Source organism: Rhodotorula paludigena (assembly GCF_050403205.1).
Source record: "Rhodotorula paludigena JCM10292 DNA, Rt_paludigena_JCM10292v1_ctg67, whole genome shotgun sequence".
Taxonomy (NCBI): Eukaryota; Fungi; Basidiomycota; class Microbotryomycetes; order Sporidiobolales; family Sporidiobolaceae; genus Rhodotorula; species Rhodotorula paludigena.
This window is the reverse complement of record NW_027481391.1, coordinates 52,505-71,828: the sequence shown is the minus strand read 5'-3', so window position 1 is coordinate 71,828 and position 19,324 is coordinate 52,505. Positions and strand designations below refer to the sequence as shown.

The 19,324-nt window shown below is 64.5% G+C and overlaps 6 protein-coding genes across 6 annotated transcripts; 5 read left to right on the top strand and 1 right to left on the bottom strand.

Annotated features, from left to right (window-relative positions):
• Positions 1-223: 223 nt before the first annotated feature.
• Positions 224-4,571, top strand: JCM10292_004142 (uncharacterized protein; the record flags this gene model as incomplete). The annotated part of the gene is made up of 13 exons (XM_076652181.1): positions 224-501; positions 894-968; positions 1,043-1,184; positions 1,276-1,338; positions 1,399-1,485; positions 1,542-1,633; positions 1,692-1,725; positions 1,785-1,883; positions 1,946-4,069; positions 4,150-4,236; positions 4,310-4,374; positions 4,491-4,500; positions 4,560-4,571. 13 exons carry the CDS (start codon positions 224-226, stop codon positions 4,569-4,571), a joined length of 3,168 nt encoding a protein of 1,055 aa, XP_076502285.1.
• A 235-nt stretch (positions 4,572-4,806) lies between these two features.
• JCM10292_004141 (uncharacterized protein) lies at positions 4,807-6,978 on the top strand (the record flags this gene model as incomplete). Its single annotated transcript, XM_076652180.1, has 8 exons — positions 4,807-5,520; positions 5,576-5,655; positions 5,721-5,891; positions 5,949-6,039; positions 6,098-6,277; positions 6,341-6,735; positions 6,800-6,838; positions 6,900-6,978. 8 exons carry the CDS (start codon positions 4,807-4,809, stop codon positions 6,976-6,978), a joined length of 1,749 nt encoding a protein of 582 aa, XP_076502284.1.
• Positions 6,979-7,307: 329 nt separating this feature from the next.
• JCM10292_004140 (SGNH/GDSL hydrolase family protein) lies at positions 7,308-9,158 on the top strand (the record flags this gene model as incomplete). The annotated part of the gene is made up of 5 exons (XM_076652179.1): positions 7,308-8,104; positions 8,169-8,259; positions 8,325-8,501; positions 8,560-9,017; positions 9,080-9,158. 5 exons carry the CDS (start codon positions 7,308-7,310, stop codon positions 9,156-9,158), a joined length of 1,602 nt encoding a protein of 533 aa, XP_076502283.1.
• A 113-nt stretch (positions 9,159-9,271) lies between these two features.
• Positions 9,272-12,943, bottom strand: JCM10292_004139 (uncharacterized protein; the record flags this gene model as incomplete). Its single annotated transcript, XM_076652178.1, has 13 exons — positions 9,272-9,535; positions 9,633-9,818; positions 9,874-10,060; positions 10,116-10,140; positions 10,199-10,283; positions 10,338-10,364; positions 10,430-10,654; positions 10,707-10,865; positions 10,931-11,204; positions 11,260-11,351; positions 11,414-12,029; positions 12,094-12,374; positions 12,434-12,943. The coding sequence occupies 13 exons, from the start codon at positions 12,941-12,943 to the stop codon at positions 9,272-9,274; spliced, it is 2,931 nt and encodes a 976-aa protein (XP_076502282.1).
• Positions 12,944-13,650: 707 nt separating this feature from the next.
• JCM10292_004138 (uncharacterized protein) lies at positions 13,651-15,141 on the top strand (the record flags this gene model as incomplete). The annotated part of the gene is made up of 7 exons (XM_076652177.1): positions 13,651-13,892; positions 14,116-14,355; positions 14,436-14,574; positions 14,659-14,689; positions 14,760-14,784; positions 14,871-14,895; positions 14,956-15,141. The coding sequence occupies 7 exons, from the start codon at positions 13,651-13,653 to the stop codon at positions 15,139-15,141; spliced, it is 888 nt and encodes a 295-aa protein (XP_076502281.1).
• Positions 15,142-17,823: 2,682 nt separating this feature from the next.
• Positions 17,824-19,196, top strand: JCM10292_004137 (uncharacterized protein; the record flags this gene model as incomplete). Its single annotated transcript, XM_076652176.1, has 2 exons — positions 17,824-17,980; positions 18,097-19,196. The coding sequence occupies 2 exons, from the start codon at positions 17,824-17,826 to the stop codon at positions 19,194-19,196; spliced, it is 1,257 nt and encodes a 418-aa protein (XP_076502280.1).
• Between the last annotated feature and the right edge of the window lie 128 nt (positions 19,197-19,324).

The window sequence follows — 19,324 nt, the reverse complement described above, 5'->3', positions numbered from 1 at the left end:
TGGTTGTCGTGGCTTTTCGTGGATCAGTACCAGGGGCATACACAGTCTTTCGAACCTATCTGTCAGTGCAACGGATCACGCTAGCTGTTTACGTTTCGCTGTTGAGTGAGGCGGTGCTCTCCTGTCGCTCGCACCTGTGCTTCCTCGCCCTGCGCTCGCGCTCCACTCGCTCGACAAAGACAGCGCCGAACAGACGCAGAGCTCTCCTGCGCGCCACGCAGCGATGCAGCGCCCCTCGTCGCGCTCCGCCTCGTCCTCGCGGCGCCCCTCGTCCTCGCACGGCGCCGAGGGGCAGTACGAGCCCGTCACTGCGCCGCCGCCCGACGCGTACGACCTGTGCAACGCCTTCTGGGTCGACGGGCACTCGTCGCGCGCGCACGGCGGGCGCGACCCGGACGACCCGGAGCTCGACTGGGGCCGCGAGGGGTTCGAGACGGTGCTGGGGAGAGTCAGGAGCGCGCAGCGCGTGTGCGACGACTTGAGGGCGCTGCTCAAGGAACGGTGAGTGGCTTGGTGCCTGCAATTGCGCAGTCTGGGACGGCTGGACAGGGGACGACGCTGCGGCTTGGCGACGACGACAAGGTGGTCTTCGTCTTCGAGGGCTCGGCGGGCGACAGCACAGCTCGAGTGACTACACAGAGTCACACGAGTGGGCTTTGCGTGCTCGTCAGGGCCGCGCAGCTGTCCGCCATCATGCCGCACCGCATGTCGAGTGAAGGCGGGCTGTGCACTTTGAATGCGACCGTGTCGTCTGTGCTGCCCGGAGCCAGTCTCAGCCCATCGCGAATGACCCCTGAATGCTCACTGGCAGTGTCGGGCCGCTCAGCATCGACACCACGCCCCAACCGCGTCCCGGATCTCGCGCTGACCTTGGTTCCTCGCGCCTCTCGCAGAGCCAGCGCCGCCGACGAGTATGCCAAGCGCCTTCTCAAGCTTTCCAAGCACCACTTCGGCACAGGCGAGACCGGGTGCGCTGCATGTCCCCGCCGCGAACCGTCAAATCCACCTATCGACTCGCTAACCGCTTGCGCGCACGGTCTAGACACATGGAGCGCGCCATGCTCCAGCTCAAGTCGGAGCTCGAGGCGTCGGCAAAGTCGCACACGGACCTCGCCGGCGTGCTTAGGCAGCAGGAGGCGCTCCTCGCCGAGTTTGTGCAGAAGCGCGATCAGGCGCGGAAGACGGTGCGTGCAATGTCGGCGCTGCATTCGGCGTCTCGGCCCTTGTCTCTCGCACGGCGAGGCACTGATTTAGGTTTGCGACTATGCCACGCAGCAACAAGCGAATGTCGAGAAGTTGTGGAAGATGCTCCTCAACCAGCGGCAGCACGTTCTGAAGGTGCACCCTTCGCGCTTGTCGCTCGAGCGGACGGCTTCGCTGACCGTTCATTCTACACAGGCGAAGGCGAAGTACCAAGAGGATGCGATTCAGATCAATGCGCTGCATGCCCAGGCGGCGTTGCTACAGGGGAGGGAGCTTGACAAGGTGAGCGACCAGTTTCTTCTTCTTTCTACAAGACCGTGCTGAGACCGCTCCCGCAGGTGTCGATCAAGCTCGACAAGGCGCAGCAGACGGTCGAGGTCAACGAGCGCGACTACCGCAACTATGTCAACGTCTTGAAGGAGACGACGGTGTGCGTTCCGGGGCTTCGCGCCGTGCGGGTGCCTGGGCTGACCTATGGACCGCTACAGTAACTGGAACATGGCGTGGAAGACGTTCTGCGATGTGCGTAGGCCGTGCTTGCGACTACCTGAGCCAGACCCTTGACTCGCTCCCTCTTGCAGCTCGTGCAAGACCGGGAGGAAGAGCGGCTCGAATTCCTCAAGTCGCGCATGTGGGACTATGCGAACGGGCTGTCGACGCTGGCCATGACGGAGGACGAGGTGCGCCGACTGGCTTCACTGTGCTCTCATCTTCTCGCTAAATGAGCCTCTTCCGTCGACAGTCTGCCGAGCGCACTCGCACCGCTCTCGAGCAGTGCGACCCCAAGATCGACGTTCGCATCTTCGTGCAGCAGTTCGGCACGGGCAACGCCATTCCCGATCCGATACCGTTCGTCGACGTCAAGGCGAAGGAGCCCGCGCCGAAGCAGTCGTACAAGATCGCCCGCTTCACACGCTCGTCGACGCGCATACCCGGTGTCAAGCACTCGCCATCCGCTGTCGGTGACATCGCACGTGCGATGGGCCAGCAGCCGCCCTCGCAGAGGCAGCAGTCGCTCCCGCCGCAGCAGCAGCCGCCGTCTGAGCCGCAGCATCAGCAGCAACCGAACGGATCGGCACCTTCAATGCAGATGAGTCGGTCGGGGAGTCAGCCCGAGTCGGTCCTCAGTGCAGGAGGCATGGCTCGTCCCCCGTCAAGATCCGCCAACCGCGCTTCGCAACCCGCCACGGCGCCTGAGCAGGCGCAGGGCGTGCCTCCGCCCTCTCAGTCGGATCTTGGAACGCCCGGCCGGTCTGCTCCCGCCGCCGCCGCGCCCGAGTCTGCGCTCAGCCCCTCGTCTCGCTTTGACGTATCGCCCGCCGCCAACCTGCGGGCACGCCCGTCATCGGAGCACATGACGCCACGCTCACCGTCGCCGTCGAGGCCGGGTCACATCTCCGCGTCGGCGTTCCAGAACCGCCGATCCGTCGTGTCGCCTAGCCTCGGCGCGAGCCCGGCAGAGGGCCCGTCGCCGTCGCCAGGCGCGTCGACTGCTCCGGCGCAGTACGAGCCTGTCGTACAGCCGGCTGCCGCCGGGGCTCCTCCCGCCGCGAACGGCGCTCCACAAGCCGAGGATGACGAGGACGACCCGCTGCTCAAGGCGCTCAAGGTGCTTCAGACGCAAGATGCGCCGCGCCCCACGCGCCAGTCGCGCTCGTCCGTAGACCTTCGCGGAGCAGCGGTCTCGCCGTCGCAGTACCAGTCTCCGGCTCAGCAGCAACGACCGCCGTCGCGCGGCCACTTCCAGCAGCCCAGCTTTGGTGCTTCAGCCGCGGCTGCGAGGTCCCGCCCGACTTCGCCAGCGCCCGTCTCCGCTGCGTTCATGCAGGCCCCGCAGCAGCAGCAACAGCGACCACGTAGCCCCTCGATCCCGTACAACGCGCCACCTCCCAACGGCTCGCACTCTCGCGCCGGCTCGACGGTCTCAGCCGCGCACCTCGCCTCGCCTCCTCCGGCGAGCCAGTACGGCGGTCTTCCATCGTCGCCGTCGCCCCAGCCGGGACGCGGCAGGTCCCCCTCGCCGCAACCGTTCATCCCGAACTCGCTGCGACCGGGATCGCCCAACCCGGCAGCCATGGCTGGCGCGCAGCGTGCACCTTCGCCTAGTCCGCAGCAGCAGCAGCAGCAATCAGCTCGTCCGCTGAGCAGCTATGGCGGAACGTCACAGCGACCGCCGAGCGGATACGGCGCTCCGACTGCGCAAGCGGGCTATGGCGGCGGTCCGCCTTCAAGCGGCTACCCTGCTACCGCTCCGCCGGTACAACAGCAGTCATACGGCGTCCCGCCGTCGCAGTATGCACGGGCAGCCTCGCCTGCTCCGAGACCTTCGTCGGTGGTAGGCGCGCCGCCGCCTCCTGTTGGCTATGCTCCGCCACAGTCCCAGCACCAGCAGGCCCCGCAGCCATACCTCGCTCAAGCGCCTTCTCAGCACTTCCAGCAGGCGCAACAATCGGGTGTCCCGCATCATGTTCAGCATTCGCAGCCGCAGCACGCTCCGCCGCCCCAACACGTCGCGAGCCCGCCAGCCAGCTACGGCTACGGCGCACCGCCACCGCAGCAGCAGTTCCAGTCGCCGTACCCGCCGCAGCAGGCGCAGCAAACGCCCTATGCACGCTCGCCGTCGGTGGTCGGCGGGTTTGCCTCGCCCGCGCAGCACGCCGCAGCTCTGCAGCGCACGGCGAGCACACACTCGGGTGTGTCGGGCGTGTCGGTGCAGCAGACGCCCATGCAGGCCTACCAGGCGCCTATGCAGCAGCAGCAGCAGCAACCGCCGAGGGCGCCGAGTGTGGCGGACGTCCGGGCGGGACAGGCGCAGCCACCGCCGACCGGACAGCATACCGATTCAGGACAGCCCATCCTTTTCTACGTGTGTCGTCCTTTCAGCTTGAGCTCAAGCTTTTACCTGTCGGAGAGCACGACTGACGTTTGGAAGAGCGCGGCCCGCAGGTCAACGCCCTCTTCGATTATGCCGCCGCATCCGCCGAGGAGTTCTCCTTCTCGCAAGGCGACGTCATCGCGGTCACCGGTACCGATGTGCGTGTTAGGGTTGCCGCGCTCGCTACGGAGCGGAGATCGAGTGACGAACTGACCTGATGGCTGTCAACAGCCCGACGGCTGGTGGCACGGCAATCGCGTTGGCGATGCTGGCCCGAGCAAGCTGTTTCCTTCCAAGTGCGTTCTAATCCCTTGCGAGGGTGGGGGACGTCTCAGCATGAGCGCTGACCATGTTCATCGTCTTCGCTTCTCGTGCCCGTGTCCGCCCTCATCCTTTGTTCCTTGTCCCGCAGCTTCACCGAGGTGCGTCATTCTGGTCCTCAGCTTCACGGAGACAAGCTGACGTCCTCTTCCTGGTGCAGCTTCTGTCGTAATGCCTGTACCTTTGCCGACCTCATCGCTCGACACCCAGTCAGCCCGTTCCCGTCCGTAGATCCTCCTGTGAGCCTCACTAGCTGTTATCGCAGCGTCTATACCGCTCTCCTGGCGACAGCCTAGCAAAATTGGCTTCGTCCGCGGAGACCGAAGTTGGAGGCTATCCCAAAGCGGCAGGCGAGGACACGGTCGCGGCCCGCCGCAGGGGTTCGGAGAGCGCGGTGGGGCGGCTTGATGAAGGACGAGCCTCCTGCTTCCTCCTCCTCGCCTGCCAACGCCAACATGCGACGAGCGAGCGTGCGAGGCAGCGTCACGAGCGTTTCGCCGCTGCTGCACCAGCGCAGTGCCTCCTCTTCGGCGATCGACTACTCCTCATTCACGCGCGAGAGCTCCGTCGACCTCACCACCGTCGCTTCCCGCATCGCGGCACCCTCGAAGCGACGCTGGCGACCCACTCGCGTCACCTTGGCCTGGGTTGCAGCCCTCTCGCTCGTCGTCCTGTACTACCAGAGCCGCCTGAGCGAGTTGACAACAGCTGCCAATGCAGCTCGAGCTCTCGCCTCATCCCTGCGGTCACGTCCAGCGGCGTTGGATGGCGGCGCCGGCGTCGACGGTTTCGCAGTGCTAGACGAGACGCTGCCGAACCTCGCAACGTCGTCTTGCGAGGTGTGTCACCTGAATCCCGCGAACCCGCTGTGCGAGTACGGCTACGACAGCATCCGCCAGTCGCGCGCATACGAGGGCTCGGGAGCGCGGCTGCGCAAGGTGCTCGCCAAGGCGCTGCGAGGGGAGCCGTTCAGCGTTGGCGTGCTCGGCGCGAGCGTCACGGCGGGGCACTCAGTCCCGCCTGGGAACCAGCGGTGGCAGGAGCGCTGGTTTGACGACTTCAAGAAGATGTTCCCGAATGCGACGATGCATGTCGGTGCCATCGGAGCGATGGACAGCCTGGTACGTTCTTTCACTAAATTCGTGCCCGAGTGCTCCTTGCTGAGTCTTTATGCAGTTCTTCTCGTTCTGCTTCGGCGCACTCGTTCCCGACGACCTCGATCTGTATCTCGTCGAGCTCGACATCAACAACGAGCCGTGCGTCGGAGGTGTTCTGTCCGTCCCGCTGCTTTGAAGCTGACACCTGCTGGTTCATACCGCAGCGGTCTTGAAACCTTGCGCGACGACGACGCGCTCATGCGCGGCTTGCTCCAGCTGCCGCAGGAGCCGGCTGTCATTCGCATCTCTACCTTCCAGATCATCTTCGACGAGCTCGCTCGCGGCATCATCTCGAGCCTTGTCACTAGCCAGTACTTTGACGTTCCGGTCATCGGGTGCGCTGATCTCGGTGTCAGTTTGGTGTACACAGTACTCACGGCGGTCTTGTACAGCATTCGTAACTTTCTCCTGCCGCACATGCAGCACCACCGCGAAGATGCCGAGGTCATCTTCGGCTACGATCAGTGGGGCAATCGCGATTACGTACGCTCGACGTGCCGCTTCTTGATGTATGCCTCGCTGCTGACGCTTGACCCGACAGCGCCACATTTCCGAAGTCGGTCACGTCGCCCTCGCCGACGTTCTCTCGCTTTACATCCGCAAAGAGGTCTGCGAGACGCAACGACGTGCTTTGCTACCCTCTCCACCTCCTCGCAAGTCTGGGCCCTGGCCTGGCGATGACGAGGCAGGATTGATCCCCCCGCTTGAAGTGTTTTCGTCGGTCCGTCCCGGCCTTGCGAATGCTTGCTGCCCCGACAGGTCATTGACAGCCCTCTTCCTGCAGTGGCGGAAGCCTGAGCCTCCCGAGCCCGTCATCCCGCACTGTCAAACCATGACAGGTAAGGATCCGCTCGAGCCCGTCTCGTATACCGACGACTTCACCCGCATCGAGTGGAACGGCAAGGCGGCATGGTCTTCCTCGACGCCAGGCGGCCAGATCCGCTTCAAGTTCAAGGGGACCAAGGTTGGCCTGTTCTTGTGGGTCACCAACGGCCACCAGAACCCGGAGGAGAAGAGTGACGATCCGGTCGTCAAGGCCAGGGAGGCGCCCGGCATGGGCAAGTGCTGGGTCGAGGAGCTCGACGACGATGGTGAGAGCTCGATCGTCAACCCGAACGGCGTGTACGAGGGTTTCGAGCTCAACACGCACATCCCGTGGAAGATGGCGGCTCAGTCCGAGTACGCTCTACCCTTTGATGTGGACAGGCGGGCTTTGGTTGACGCTTCTATCTTCCGCATGCAGCTTCTTCACCGTCGCCAAGGGTCTTTCCGGTGGCGAGCAGTGCGTAGTCCATCGCTCTCCCTCCGTGCGCAGCCATTCACAGTCTCTCGCGCGCCTACAGCATGCTCGCCTGCGAGGTCCTGTCAACCACGACGTCGGGAGGCACCAAGTTCCGAGTACAAGGCCTCGCAAGCCAATAGAGTCTGTAGCGTTGCCCTATGTCTGCATTCGCATTTTCGGGATAGGTACTCCAGTTGAGAAGGTTCACTGACAGTTCAGTTCGCATCGCGCTCTTCGTCACTTCGAACGCTGCTGTGCACCAGATGCCCGAGACCCTGCAAGCTTATGAGGCTGCCGGAACAAACGCAGATCCGCCTGCCGGACGCGACTGCCTTGATCAGCAATCTGGAGCCTTTCGTGCCTCGACGTGCAGCGGTTCCCCGCCGGGCTCAGCGCCAGTCCTGCGGTTCTGCTCTGGCCGTCTGCGTTCCGCCTCGACGAAACCACTGCGAGCTGCGCGTCACACGGCATGGGCGGCATCGAGCTCTTCTCGCCGCCTTCGTCTCCGGCACTCGGTCGGCACTCGCTCACCTCAACTCGATGGCGACCTTCGCTCCTCACCACCGCGTGCTGCCTAGCCAATCTCTTCGTCTTCGTGCTGTACCACCATCACTTCACGTCCTCCCAGCCGACGCAACCTCAAGACGTGCAGCTGGAAGTCCTGCGCGACGACGTTCCCACGGCCAACTCTTCCGCCGCCGTTACACCACCGTCGCGCGCATTGTCCTGCGAGGTCTGTCACCTCGACCCGTCGAACCCGCTGTGCGAGTACGGCTACAGTGCGATACGGCAGTCGCGGGCGTACGAGGGCTCGGGAACGCGACTCCGACGAGTCCTCCAGAAGGCGCTCCGAGGAGAGGCGATTCAGGTCGGCGTACTTGGCGCGAGCGTGACGCAGGGTCATGGCGTCATTCCGCCGTACCAGCGGTGGGAGGACCGTTGGTTCGAGGAGTTCCAGCATATCTTCCCGTCCGCCGTCATGCATGTCGGAGCCGTCCCGGCGGCAGGCAGCCAATTCTTCTCGTACTGCTTCGGCTCGGTCGTATCGAGCGACCTCGACTTGTACCTTGTCGAGCTCGACATCAACAACGACGTCAGCTTCGACACCATGCAGGAGGACGACTCTTTGATGCGCGGCTTGCTCGGCCTGCCTCAGCAGCCTGCAGTCATTCGACTGAGCGTTTTTGCCTTGCTTTTTGAAGAACTCGCTCGAGGAAGCACGTCGAGCTTGTCTACCTCCCAGTTCTTTGATGTCCCGGTCATTTCGTGCGTTGTCGTCTCCCCCCTCTCCTGCTGCGCTTTTGCTCAATCACTAACTCTTGAACACCAGCATACGAAATTTTCTCCTTCCGTATGTCATCAAACATCGGGAGGCAGCCGAAGAGCTGTTCTCGCTAACGTCGTGGGGCGAGCGGGATTATGTGCGTCTGCTGGCCTGTCCTCCTCGCCTAACACTCTCTGACATGCACACCGGGCGCCTTTGCAGCGACACATCTCGGGCTTGGGCCATCAAGCCGCCGCCGACATGCTGTCGCTCTTCGTTAGAAAGGAAATCTGTGAGGCGCAGCGGCATGAGACCCTTCCGCCGCCACCGCCTCGAACCGGGCCGTGGCCCGTCGACGAGGACCTCGAATCCATACCAGAGCTGGCTCTGTCAAGCTCGGTACGTGGTTCTCAGATCCTTTTGTTGATCGCACTCCCTCATCGTGCGCTTTCTTCAGTGGATTCACCCCAAGCCCATCCTTCCGCTCAACCCAATCTGCCAATCAACCATGACGCCGCTCACGCTGATGGTGCCGCTCTCACACTCGCCGACATTCGAGTTCGAGACCTGGAACGACAAATCGGCCTGGTCGTCGAGCACGCCTGGCGCCCAGATCCGCTTCCGTTTCGTCGGCTCCCGCGTGAGCATCTTTGTCTGGGCGACAAACGGGCGCGGAGAACTCGAGCAGAGCCCCGAGAAGGCGATTCGGCGTCGGGAGGCTCCCGGCTCGGCACTCTGCTGGATTGAGGACGAGGAGATGGGTGCGGAGGAGTGGCTGGCAAAGTACGGCGAGGATGGTGATGAGGCAGACTCCGCCGAGACTGACTACTGGGAGGTCAACTCGCATGTGCCAACCTACGTCGCTTCGACCAGCGATTTCGTCGAGTTGACAAGCGGTCTGGAGCCGCGATCCCAGTGCGTCTTCCTTTCGTGACACTTGCCGCATGTCCGGCTACTGACCCTCCGGTCTCGCCCAGCATCCTTGCCTGCGAGGTATCGAGCAACACGACCAGCGGCGGGCACCGATGGCGCATCCAAGGCATCGCTTCTCAATAGGCGCGCTACTTCCTGTGCATGCGTTTGTCAACCTGTTGTAATTTGTTATGTTGTACTGGCAATGCATGACTGGACGGTAGAAATGAGGTGCGTGGCTTCGCATGTCGAGAAGTCTACAGGCCGGCGAAAACCGTGTTCTCGATCTTCTTCCGCCCTTCCTCGAAGTACAGCTTCACGCCCGGCGCCGGCGTGGCCATCGCCTCGCGTCCAGCGTACTCAAGCTGTGCGTGAGACGCGAGGATCTGCTGCAGGCGCGGGTAGACAAAGGTGTAGGCGCCTGCGTTCTCGGGCTCGTCTTGCGCCCACAGGAAGGAGCGGGCAGACGCGAAGGGCGCGAGCGCATTGGCGAGGGCGGCATAGGGGAAGGGCGAGAGTTCCTGCAGGTGTAGAGAGCAATGTGTCTCAGCAGCCTGGTCTGGCGCACCAACTTTCGGTGCAGCACACCGCGCGACGCCGAAACAGACAACTACGCACCTCGACCCGAATGAAGACGACCTTGCCTTCAAGCCCGCGCTCTGCGCGGCTCTTGACAAGCTCATAGTACATCTTGCCCGAGAGCATGACGACGCGCTCGACCTTGCTCGGGTCGTCGACTTTCTCAGTCAGGACGGGCTGGAAAGCCGTGCCTTCGCCCATCTCGGCGAGACTCGATGAAGCCGCCTGCGGCGAGTTCGCATGTCAGTTGAGACCATTCTGCGAAGAAGAGCGGACGCACAGGCAGGCGCAAGATGCCCTTCGGGGAGAAGACGACGAGCGGCTTGCGGTACTGGCGAACCATCTGGCGCCGCAGCAAATGGAAGTACTGCGCAGCGGTCGTCACGTTGACGAGATGCATGTTGGGAACAAAGGGCTTGCGCTGGATGGGCTCGTTTGTGAGCTGGAGGAAGCGCTCGATGCGGGCGCTGCAGGAATTGAAGTCAGCCGAGGCGGCGAGCGAGCGCATACGCGCAACCGCACCTCGAGTGCTCCGGTCCAGCGCCATCTACGAGCTACCAAGTCAGCGCGAGCGCATTTCGCCTAGTGTGGAGAGAACCTCGCACCGTAGCCGTGCGGGAGGAGGAGCGTCAAAGCGCTCTGCATGCCCCACTTGGTTTCTCCGCTGCCGAGATAGGTGTCGATCGTGACCTGCAAGGGGCGCGCTCAGGAACGTCGCAGAGAGAAGCGGCAAGGAGGACCCACCTGCGCCGTGTTGTGGAAGTCGCCGAACTGCTCAAGCAGATCCACGCATCAGCCTCGCTCCCATGCAATGCTTTGAGTGGAGAATGGCGGACCTGAGCCTCCCAGATCGGCAGCGTTTTCGGTGAGACCCACGTAACGCCTTGTTCGAACCCGACGACGGCGTATTCGGACAGCGGGCTGTTGACGACCTCGAAAGTGCCCGGCTGTACCGACGAGCCCGCCGATGAAGGCGGTGCCGACGTGAGGCTCTGCAGCGGTACGGCAACGCGCTCGGAGGCTTGGTCGGCGAGGATGGCGTGCCGTTGCGAGAAGGTCCCCTGAGCAAGCGGCGGTCAGGTCGAGTTCTCGCGTCCGAAACTGGTCACTCACTCGTCCGCTGTCCTGTCCGCACAGCCGCACATGGTGACCGTCAAGGAGGAGCGAGCCGAACGCGAGCGCTTCGGCGGTCGCAAAGTCGAGGCCGTCGCCCTTGTCGAGCGAGGCGAGGCGCTTCGAGATGTGCATCTTGCGAAGCCGAGGATGGACCGTCTACCGGGTGTGTCGCGCATGAGCGAATCTCTCAGTTGAGAGGGGCGCAGAGAGAAGTTACGCACGATGTCCTCGGGCACCTCGACGCTCCGCCTCCCGATCTCCTTTAGCACCTTCTCATCCACGCCCGTTTCGACGCGCTCCTCCCACTCGCCCTCTACCGGCCACTTCATCTCGGTCCACCCGCGCGGCATGTCGAGCTCGGGAGGGACATACCCCTCGGACGATTGGAGCGACGAGTCGAGCGCGGCGAGGTGCGACGCGCGAACGGACTCGGCACGGGAGGAGTCGAGGGTCGAGGTCGACAGGAGGTGCTCCTCGTACTGCTTTGCGACCGACCTGTGTCGAAGAGGCGTCAGTAGCACCTGGGTAGAGAGAGGGATGCACGACGCACGGAAGGTCTTTGATCTTGTTGTACATCGACGGGCTCGTGAAAGCCGGCTCGTCGAGCTCGTTGTGGCCGCGACGACGGTACACGACCAGATCCTACGCACGTCTTCAAGGTGAGCTACCGTGCAGGAGGTGAACAGTAACAGATCAGGACGCACGATGACGACGTCTTTGCGGAACTTGCGCTGGTACGCGACGGCGAGCTTCATCGCGCGTGCGACATCGTCGATCTTGTCGCCGTTGACATGCAGCACGGGAGCCGGGATCGACTTGGCCAGGTCCGTCGCGTAGAAGCTCGTGCGGCCCTGCACGGCGGGCGTCGTGAACCCGAGCTGGTTGTTGACAACGAGGTGGATCGTCCCGCCGACGTTGAAGTGCGGGAGGCTCGCGAGGTTGAGCGTTTCGGACGAGATGCCCTGCCCGCCGAACGCGGCGTCGCCGTGGATCGAAAGCGAGAGGACCTTGTCGCCGAGCTCGTACGGCTCGGAGCGTGCCGAAGCGTCGAGAGAGCCGTAGGGTACTTGCAGGCCGCGGGCGAAGCCTAGCGCGACAGGAGTCACCGTCTCGAGGTGCGAGGGGTTCGGCAGGAGGTGGACCGTGAGCGACTTGTCGTCTTCTGATGTGGGCGGCGTGTAACGGGTTGTGAGGAAGAGGTGTGAGAGCACATCGTCTGTGAACTGCGACGCCGGGAGAGAGGGCGGCAAAGTCGGCAAACCGCGCATCTTGCGGATGAGCACACGCATGTCGAGGTCGAGCAGCTGCGTGAGCAGGTTGCTGACGGAGTATCAAAGCGTCAACATCTCGACGGTGGTCCGATCTGCCCTGGAACAGGCCTCACAGACGGCCTCGGTGAGGCATGCCAACGACGACATCTTGCACGCCCTCCCGCGCGGCCTCTTCGAGCACCTTGGCAACGGCGACCATCATGCCCTCTCCGCCCTCGAGTCCGTACCGCTTGACGTTGGGGAAGCGCTTGGCGAGCCACGAGTCGAGCGCCTCGGACTTGGCGAGGAGCTCCCAGTGCGCGAGCTGCTCGGCGCGCGCGAGCGGCTGCGCGTGCGACTGCTCGAGGAGCTTCTCGAGGAAACGCCGCTCGTGCTTGCTTGGTAGGTGCATGAACTGCACGAGAACCGGGTCAGCCGGGCACCGTTCAGAGACGGACACCAGTCGCAACACACCTCGTAGGCTACGCCAGAGGTATACGTCTCCGAAAGGCGCTGCGCAATCTCCTCCATGGTGCGCAAGCTCTCATCAGCCCCTGCAGCTTGCCCAGCGTCGGGCGGAAAGTCGAGAATGCCCGTCACGTCGAGCTTGTCGCCGACGGCGCCGACCTTGTCGTCCGGCAGCGTGTCGCTCCTGAACTCTTCCCTGAGCGCCTTGACGCCCTCGTCACTGAGCTGAAAGCCGTAGCGCCTCGGGTCGAGCGCGGGCACGCTCGGGCGCTGGGCGAGGTCGAGCGGGTCGAGGAGGGCTGAGCGGTGCCCATGGCGGCGGTACGACTCTACGAGGCGGAGGAGCGAGGCGTTGCGGGCGCGGTTGGCGAGCTCCTGGGGCGTGAAGTCGGGGAGGGTGTACTCGCGCGGGCTCTGGTAGCCAAAGACGCCCTTGTCGTGCAGGAGACGGCAACCCGAACGGCGGACGACGGGCAGTTTGGGCGCGAGGGGCCTGCCGAGACGGGTGCGCAGCATCGTGGGCTGGAGTGTGCGAGTGCTCAAGCTGGTCTAGCTTGCTCAGCAGAGCAAAAGACTGAGAGCGAGGAGCAGGCGAGCGACAAACGGCAACGGCCCCACCTGACCGCGTCTCCGCACCCGCGTGGCGCAGTCGAGATCAGCGAGCACGACGCTCCTCTAGCTGCGAATCAGCAACAGCAGCAGCTGCAATCCACAGGTGCAGTCCTCGCAGGCTGAGCGGCTTCACCGCGAGATGCACCGCACAGCCTTACATCGAGTGCAGCGAGGCGGGAGGTCCGAGTCGATGAATGCTGCAGACCGGCGGTGCTGAGGCGCTTCGAGAGGACTGCCCGTAGTCAGGGATGTCACGTAGTGCATCGCAATCCCTAGGTCGAGGCGGGAGAGTGTCGGTGCACCGGCGGGAAAGACGAGCGGCGAGGAGGCGAAGGTGGGCGAGGGAAGCGGGCGAGGCCTAAGCGAAGAGTCTGCAGCCCTCTCTACAGCACTCTGAGGTCTCGCAAGCTCCTGGCCACGCTCGCAAGTGGCTGTTGCGGTCGCGACCTCGCCGCTCGTCGCCGTCATCGAACTTGGCACCGTTCCGCGCACTCGACTCTCGCCGCACACTGGTCGCCGAGAGCCAGAACTCGAGCCAGGCCTCACTCGCGCACTCCCAGACTCGCTCCACTAGACCAGCACTCCAGTCAACTTCGCACACCGCTCTCGCCATGGCTGCGTTCCTCCAGAAGGCGCAGGCGTTCGGCAAAACGGCCGGACAGCAGGCCGCCGCCTTTGGCACGCGCGTCGCCGCAGAGGCCCAGACGGGCTCGCAGAAGGCCCTCACGGGCTTCAAGCTCGAGGCCGAGGCCGCAAAGGCCGCCCGCATCCTCCAGGCCTTCCTCGCCGACCCGCACCACCCCGAGAGCGCCCTCAACGCCATCCCCAAGGAGGTCCTCGCACGTGCAAAGGGGTGAGTGCCGCTCCCGCCGATTGCAGGGGCCGTGACGAGGTGCCGAGGTGGTCGCGCGACGCCGACGAGGCGGTGCTCGCCCTGCGCAGCAGCTTCAAATCTGCTTGCAGGGGCGAGCTAGGTTCGTTGGCGGATCGTATGACCTCGACAACAGGCTACCCGGGTCGGCGCTACCTGATTCCCGCAGACGCGCGAGCTGACACCCTCGCTTACGCCCTCGTAGCCTCGCCATCTTCACCGTCCTCAAGGCCGGCTTCGTCTGGAGCGGTAAGGCCGGCAGCGGCGTCGTCATTGCGCGCCTGCCAGACGGGACGTGGTCCGCGCCCTCGTGCATCGCGACGGGCGGCATCGGGTTCGGACTGCAGGTCGGCGCCGACCTGAGCGAGTTTGTCGTCGTCCTCAACTCGGACGAGGCCGTCGCCGCGTTTGCCAAGGGCGGGAATGTCACCATCGGTGGGCAGCTGTGCGTCGCCGACTCGAGCCGGGTCGCTCCTTCCATACTCTCCTGGCACAGTCTGATCTGTAGAGGCTTGCGTCCCACAGCGCGGCAGCGGCAGGCCCCATTGGCGTCGGCGGCGCCGTCAACACGGCCATCACGAACCCGGCGCCCATCTTTACCTACTCGAAGAGTAAGGGCCTGTTCGCCGGCGTCAGCCTCGAGGGTACTGTCCTGATTGAGCGGGTGCGTTTCCGCACGCGTACTCGTGCTTTATCCGGCGCTAGTCTCGAGGGCGATTACTCACTTGAGATGCGGGGCACTTCGCAGAAAGACGCGAACGAGGCATTCTACGGGCAGAGTGCGTTCGCTCTTCGCGCTGCCTCTTCTTCAACGCCAACGCCGAGTCTGACTTGCGCTTGACGCCGCAGCGATCCCGGCTGTCGACCTCCTCGGGTGCGCTGAAGCTCCTGACGCTCGCTGCACTCTGTCCGCAAGGCTCCTTAGACCTGTTGCTGACCTTCCTCCTTCCTCTTCCTCAGCGGCAAGGTTCCCCCGCCCGAAGCTGTGCGCAACCTCCCGCCGTTCCCGAAAAACGCACTACTGACTCGCACCCCCCGCACGCAGGCCTCCGCCCTGTACGAGACGATCGAAGCGGCCGAGTCGATCGACGAGTCGGGCCTGCCCGACCAGGCGTACGTCGTCCCCGACGGCTCGCTCGGCGGGACGGCGCCGCTCGACGCGCAGACAGGCGCCGCGGGGCGGCCGACGAACCGCGGCGAGAAGCTGTTTGACGCGACGGGCGCGCACTGAGTCGATGTGCTGTTTCGCGAAGACGCTTCTTCCTCCCTTCCTTGCTGTCTCCGTTGACACCCTTTGTCTGCTGTACTTTCCTCCTGTGATCCGCTCTGTCTGTGCGTGTACGTCCTTTCGCAACATTGTGCGCCGAAGTTGCGTGAGAAGGTGTCTGCGAAAGACGCAGAAGGATCCCAAAGTGCATCAATTGGCACGAAGCACGCTTTCTCCTGCGTTACCCGCAACACGGAACAAGCACAGTACGACCCGTCGGCAGTCGCAATAGCAGCCGCTTGATTGGTTGGCCTGAAAGTCAACGGATTATGACGCGGGTCGAGGTTGACCTTCTCGACTCTGCCGTGCCCCGCCTTTCGTGCTTCTTTCGCACCGCTCGTCTCGTCTGTGAGCACTTGTGCGTTTGGATTGTCAGTACGGCGCTCTGCTCGCGGCATCGGACCGCTGACAGAGCCTCGCTCTCGCAGGACCCCTCGCCCCCACATCGCCACTTCGTCTGCTTCCCAGCCACCTCTGCCTGTTTACTCGAGCATGTCGGTGAGTCGAGGATCCTCTGCTGTGTCTGCGGTACTCAGGCCGAGGCGAGCGATGGTACTTCGGCCCGCTGGCCTCCTGGCTTGCTCCCTTCGCATTCGCTGCGTCGTCCTCGGCTCCTTCGGCAGTCGGTCTATCCCGACCCCGCCGCAGCCCCACTGACGCCGTCATCACCAGGGCCAAACCACCATCGTCTGCGGCGTCAACTGCGCCTGCGCCCCCTCGTCGGCGACCGCGCCCCTCTCATCCGCGTCCGACGCGTGCAACGCGCGCGAGTCGTGCGCGTACGCCCGCGACGGGCAGTGCAAGTGCGGCGGGACGTGCCTCGCGAGCCAGGCCAAGAAGGGGTGCCAGCGCGGACTGAGCGTGCGTGCTACTCGGTTTCGCTTCGAGATGCGCGCGCGGAACGGGCGGCGAGAGGAGACGACTCTCCTCGAGACGCCCGTGCTCCTTCCGTGTAGTGATGCGAGGACTGACGTTTACCGGTCTGACGTGCGCAGGGCCAGTGCAGCTGCGCCGCCGGAACGTGCGAGGCGGCCGAGTCGGCGCGCAAGAGCTGTGCCCGCCGCGCGGGCGGCAGCGGGTGCGACTGCGCGCCGGGCCAGTGCGCTGCCGGTGCGTCCACCCTCAGACTTGGCATGTCTATAGTTTGCTCGTTGTAGCAGCTGCTGACTTCGTTCCCGGTTCGCGGTGTCGCGTAGCCGGTTTCACGGCTTGATACTGCTTCGCCTCCTGTCTCCCAGTCCGCTCAGTGATGTCCGTTGCCGTGCATTTCATGTTCTGTACCATGCCTGTGCATCGCGTCCGTAGCTCTCCCCGAACGTTAGAGAGCGCGAGCGTCAAAGGAGGGAATGCACCACCAAAGGAGTGAAGCTCCCGTTTTTGTTCTCGCACCCTCGCGTTTCAGATCGGACCTCTGTCGATCCGCTGGCGCAGCAATGACGGGGCAGAGTGTCAATTACACAAAGCTTGGGGTTTGTAGAAGTAACGGATTCGGGGAATCAGGCTAGGCGAGCACAGGCATTCGAGTCGGACAAAGACACGAGAATGGGAATCAGGCGAGGGCTGGAGGCGGGTCGAAGGACGGAACGGGTGGGAGGAGGAGCGGATTGACGTATACGGGCGTCGTGCAGAGCGCGCTGGCGGGGAGTGGGACCGCAAGCGTCGCCGGTCGGGGTGCGACGCGCTTAGTACTTGAGGATAATGTATAGCGCATGAATGATCTAATAGAAACGAGGCAGGGAAGTCAGCGGAAGCTTGGGGAGGCAGGAGAAGGCGAAAGAGGCGGTCCGGGGGGGGTGAACCGCCTCCCTCGCCTCGTTTCAGCGGAAAGCTCACGCCGGGGATGTAACCGAGGATCGTAAGGAGGATGTTGACTGCGGAGGACAAAGGCGGAGGTCAGGAGGAGGCACTCGACGCGAGGTTGAGCGACGAGGAGGGGAGGGTGGCGACGAACTCCAGAAGTCGGCAGCCTGCATGGGGGAACTTCGGATGAGTCTACAAGCAGCGCACGAGCTCAGGGAAGCGGACGCACGCAGCCACGCTCGAGGAAGACACCGACGGGCGGGACTGGGGACGAAAGTGTCAGTGCTTCCGCGTGGGGACGGATCGAGGGCGCGCACGCACGAAAGATGGCAAGGATGATCTTGCAGATGTCCGAGGCCTGTGCGGGTGCATTCAATGCGTCAGTGAGGCGGGACGGACGGGGACGGGGGAGCACGGGGCGGGGTGGATCGGATGGGAGGCGGGACGGACGGTGAAGGGCATGGTTGCGAGGCTTGCGGGAGTGCGGCGGGGATGCGAGTGAGCTGGTCGGGGTCTGCGCGAGGGAGCGGAGGAGCAAGAGGGTGAGGGGCGTGAGCTGGGCGGCTCGCGAGGCGCAGAAAGCGAGATGCGTCATGCGGTGAGGCAGGGAGGAGGCGGCAGAGCGAGGCCGAGGACGCACGCGGGGCTTTCTGGGCAGGCAGGGGTGAGCAAGTGTACGCAGGCGTCGCAGTGCGAGTACTCACAGGCTTTCACGCGGTGGAGAGAGGGAGAGAGAGCGCTATAAGTCCGATCCGAGTCCGCTGCTGCTGCGCACTCTCGGCAAGTGCGACGATCCTCGCGACTGCTCTGTCTGCGGCGCAGGGCTACCAAGGACGAGTGCCAGCGATGCCTGTCGTCCTGCTGCACCCTCGGCAGGCCCAGGCCACGCCCTCGACGACGCTCGCAGAGTCGAGCGCCACCCGCTTCCTCCCGCCGACGGCCACCTCGGACGCAAACAGCAGCGACAGCAGCAGCAACACGGGCATCGAAATCTGGAAGTACGGTAAGCACTTGCCCCGATCCCGCCCTTGCACTCGACCCGCGCTGATGCCTTCGCTCTCGTCGTCTCGGTGGCTCGACCTGCTGGCTCTTTTCCTATCTTGCGCTGTGTGTGCGCAGCCATCGTCGTCATTCTCTGCGTCTTTGCGCTCTTCTGCTTCGTCCGCCTCGCCTTCCTCCGTCGCGTCCGCCACCAGCGCATCCAGGCCCACCAAGCGGAACTCGCTCGCCGCAACGAGGCGCGCGTCCGCCGCCAGCGCGAGGCTGCCTGGCGCCGCGACGCCGAGCCCAGCCTCTACAGTCTCGACCTCGACGACCCCGCCGAGCCCCCGCCGCCGGCATACGACGATGCGAGTGCGCGCACGGGACCCGTTGCTGCCGCCGGTCCGCCCGCCCAGACGCAAAAGCCGACCCTCGGCTCGCGCCTGACGAGCTTGTTCCGTCGCACCGACAGCAGTGCGTCGGGCGGAACCGCACTCCGCATGCATGGGTTCCCACGCACCTCGTCTGCGCGCTCGACCGATGCTGCGGCGGCGTCCGCATACCCGCCACCCAGTTCCGCTCCTCCGCCATCCGCCTCTTCGCACGCGCACGACCTCGCTGACCCGGCGACGCTTGACGAAGTGGCGCACATCCGCGAAGCGCTCCGCTCGGCGGGCCTCCTCGGCGCCCCGGCGCGCACCTTTGATCTCTCGAACGCTTCCGCGCACGCGGCGCTCACGCCTGCGCAGCGCGCCGCGCTGCAGGGCGCGAGTCCGGGCGTCCTCATGGCCGCCGCCGCCGCGTCGGTCGGGCACGTCTCGCCGCAGACGGCGGCGCAGGCCGCGGCGGACGACGATGCGCAGCGGCGGCGCGAAGAGCGCCGCGCGCGCAGGCGAGAGCGCAGGAGGCGGGAGCGCGAGGCGCGCGCAGAGCGCGAAGAGGGGCTCGGCTTGCCGACGTACTCGCGCAAGGTTGCCGAGGGCGAGGAGGTGCTGCAGCGCGCAGAGGGGTTCAAGACGGACGACAGCGGCGATGACAGTGGCGATAGCGAGGCTGAAGGCGACGGCGGGGCTGACGAGTCGACGATGCACACGCAACGGCGGCGGGCGGCGGAGGAGCCCGCAACAGCATCCGCGAGTGGTGCAGGGGCCCAGGAGGAAACGCCCGCGCCTTCAGGGGAAGACGCAGCTCGTCAGACTGCTCCTGCAGGCAGTACCGCGACACATCCTCTCGCCTGATCGCTCCTTTGCCTTTCTCATGTACAGGTCCCGTCCTCTTGTCTAGGTTTCTCGCTACTCTCCCTCTCCCCGTTGTTGCGATTATTTGAGCTATTTCATCCCCATGCGACCTCGATGAGCGCGTCGCA